The sequence below is a fragment of the Miscanthus floridulus genome, chromosome 6, assembly GCF_019320115.1.
Source record: "Miscanthus floridulus cultivar M001 chromosome 6, ASM1932011v1, whole genome shotgun sequence".
Taxonomy (NCBI): Eukaryota; Viridiplantae; Streptophyta; class Magnoliopsida; order Poales; family Poaceae; genus Miscanthus; species Miscanthus floridulus.
This window is the reverse complement of record NC_089585.1, coordinates 40455130-40457406: the sequence shown is the minus strand read 5'-3', so window position 1 is coordinate 40457406 and position 2277 is coordinate 40455130. Positions and strand designations below refer to the sequence as shown.

Sequence of the window (2277 nt, the reverse complement as noted above, 5' to 3'; positions counted from 1 at the left end):
TTAAAGAAAGAACCTTCATGGCTTCATCGTATGAATTGCACTGGTAACTTGTCATGTCTACCTCATCAGGGTAGGAGAATATACTAGCTAGCTGAGGAAATGCGTGTGGATGGACACATTGTGTTTACTGTTTAGTAAATAAACTTCCGGTGAGAATGTATATATGTAATAAGCAGTATATATACACGCTCCGTGGAAAAAGAATCCTTCCTAGACATAGTGGAATAATAAGTGGGAAGAAAAGGAAATAAAGATAAAAGAAAAATCGCGAGCGGCGAGCGGCGAGCGGCGAGCGCGATGGATTTGGCTGGAGACATGCGCAGCTAGGCGCACATGCACGGGATCGACCAACCACACAGCCCAAAAGGGGACGGTATCGACTGTCGAGGCATGGCGGCACGTCCATGAATTATTCTGTTGGAACGCGCGCGCTAGACAAGCTGCTAAGCTAGCATATGGGAGCCGATTCAATTCGAGCCCAGCGCAACATGCCTATATACTACACACATGGCATACTCCCATCACATGCGGCATTCTTCCCTTCCTGATTAGGTTGTTGGATGGTTCAGCGCGGTGTGGCGTGCACCACAAAAGTACGATCGCTTCGTACGTACACTGCACGGGCACAAGCGCGCGCGATCCACCGATCGATCCAACCATCGGCTCCCGCAGCCCGCGCGCCGGGCGGCGGCGGACGAAACTCCGTGGCGTGGTGGTCCATCGATCGTCCCGGCGGCTCCCGCCCGCGCGCCCAACGGCCCAATCATTCATGCTGCTGTGCCATCATCTCTCGCTCTAGGATCGATCGATGCCGGGCAAGGGCAGCACGTGCAACCACTGCGCGGCGCTCAACATGGCCGCGCACGCCGCTTGTCCCCCGGATCTTGCCTCCCCAACCCCCTCCCCTCAGTACCAATCACCTCTCATCGTCATGCCGCTGTGTTGTGTGCATATAGCTCCCACACCTTCTTCCCATCTCCTCGCCCCTTCATTCGCCACGATATATACTCGCGTGATGCCCACGCAGCGCCCATGATTTGGTCGCGCGCTGTGAACTGCTAGTTAGGAGCTCCATCGTCCGTTATCCTCTTTCTCAACACATTGCCCTTGCCAACATCCTTCCTGCTTCCTGGAGCAGTGCCTTCCTATAAACGTACACCCCCGCTACATACACATCAGCTTGTTGATTTGGCCTTGGCCAGCCGCGGCACGCGCCAGACAGAGATCTCTCTCTCTCTCTCGATCTGTTTCGGCAGAGCTTGACCCCTCCTGTGCTGTGTGTGTGTTTACGTATATGGGTTCTTGGGTGCGCACCATTACAACGCCCTTCAGGAAAGCCTGCACCATCTTCGGTCCACAGAAGGATGGCGGCAAGAAGACGCAGCAACCAAACTCAGGTCAGTTCAGTTTTCAGTCACAAGATTGTTCAAGCACAGCATTCCTTTCAAGTTCTTTCTGCAGACTTGTGTTGGACTGGTCGCTCCGATTGACCGGTGGAGCTATATAGCAGGCACTCCTAGCTGACGACTCAATCTGATTTCATTGTTTATGCATGCAGCGATGGCGCAGCACGTCGACGCCGAGAGAGCCAAACTCCACGGGGAGGTGATGGCGTGCGCCTACGAAGACGTGCAGGTCATGTGGTCCATGCTCGACCAGGCAAGGATCCGGGATCTCAGTGGCAGCTCGTGACCCGCCGCCAATTGTCGACCGTTCATGCATTTTCCTAGAGCCATAAAAGTGGAGATGCAGACATGGAGTACATAGCAAAATATCTTCTCCTCATCACCAAACATTCCCAAACCACTTGCTTTCTTGGGCCTTGAATTGAAAAGCTGATCGGTCATCCAAGCCATTGCTAGCTACTTGCGCCGATCAATCGAGCCCGGAACTAAGTGCCCGTTTTGTACGTAGCCAGAGATTTAGCTTTTCTTTTGGAGGTTGTAGCTCAGTTGAGAGTTTGAATCCCCACTAGCACTCTTCTCTTTGAGGTGCTTGATTGGAGAGATGTACATTGCCACCCAGTGGGATCTTGAATGTTGCAATCCTTTCCTTGTCTTTCTCAGTTTGATGTCTGAACTCTAAAGTTATGTATCACTATGGATCTGATTTTTAGAGGCGGCATCCTTTTTCGGTAGAGGTGCTCAAAGGTGGTTCGGCTTGGGCCCACCTCAAACAATAGGAGCATATTAAAATTCATAACTTTTACAAATGAAATAGTACCAATACAAACTTTATATCAAAGTTACAGTACTCGAAGAGATCTACATAACTTCG

At 51.4% G+C, this 2277-nt stretch overlaps 1 protein-coding gene across 1 annotated transcript; it reads left to right on the top strand.

The window, feature by feature from the left end:
* Window positions 1-478: 478 nt before the first annotated feature.
* On the top strand, window positions 479-2058 carry LOC136458124 (uncharacterized). The gene is made up of 2 exons (XM_066458117.1): window positions 479-1397; window positions 1559-2058. Exons 1-2 carry the CDS (start codon window positions 1295-1297, stop codon window positions 1690-1692), a joined length of 237 nt encoding a protein of 78 aa, XP_066314214.1. The 5' UTR covers window positions 479-1294; the 3' UTR covers window positions 1693-2058.
* The last annotated feature ends 219 nt before the right edge of the window (window positions 2059-2277 follow it).

Coding starts and splice junctions, on each gene's coding strand:
- LOC136458124 (XM_066458117.1), top strand. CDS start 1,295: ATGGGTTCTTGGGTGCGCACCATTACAACGCCCTTCAGGAAAGCCTGC. Junction 1,398..1,558: donor GACGCAGCAACCAAACTCAG/GTCAGTTCAGTT, acceptor TTATGCATGCAG/CGATGGCGCAGCACGTCGAC.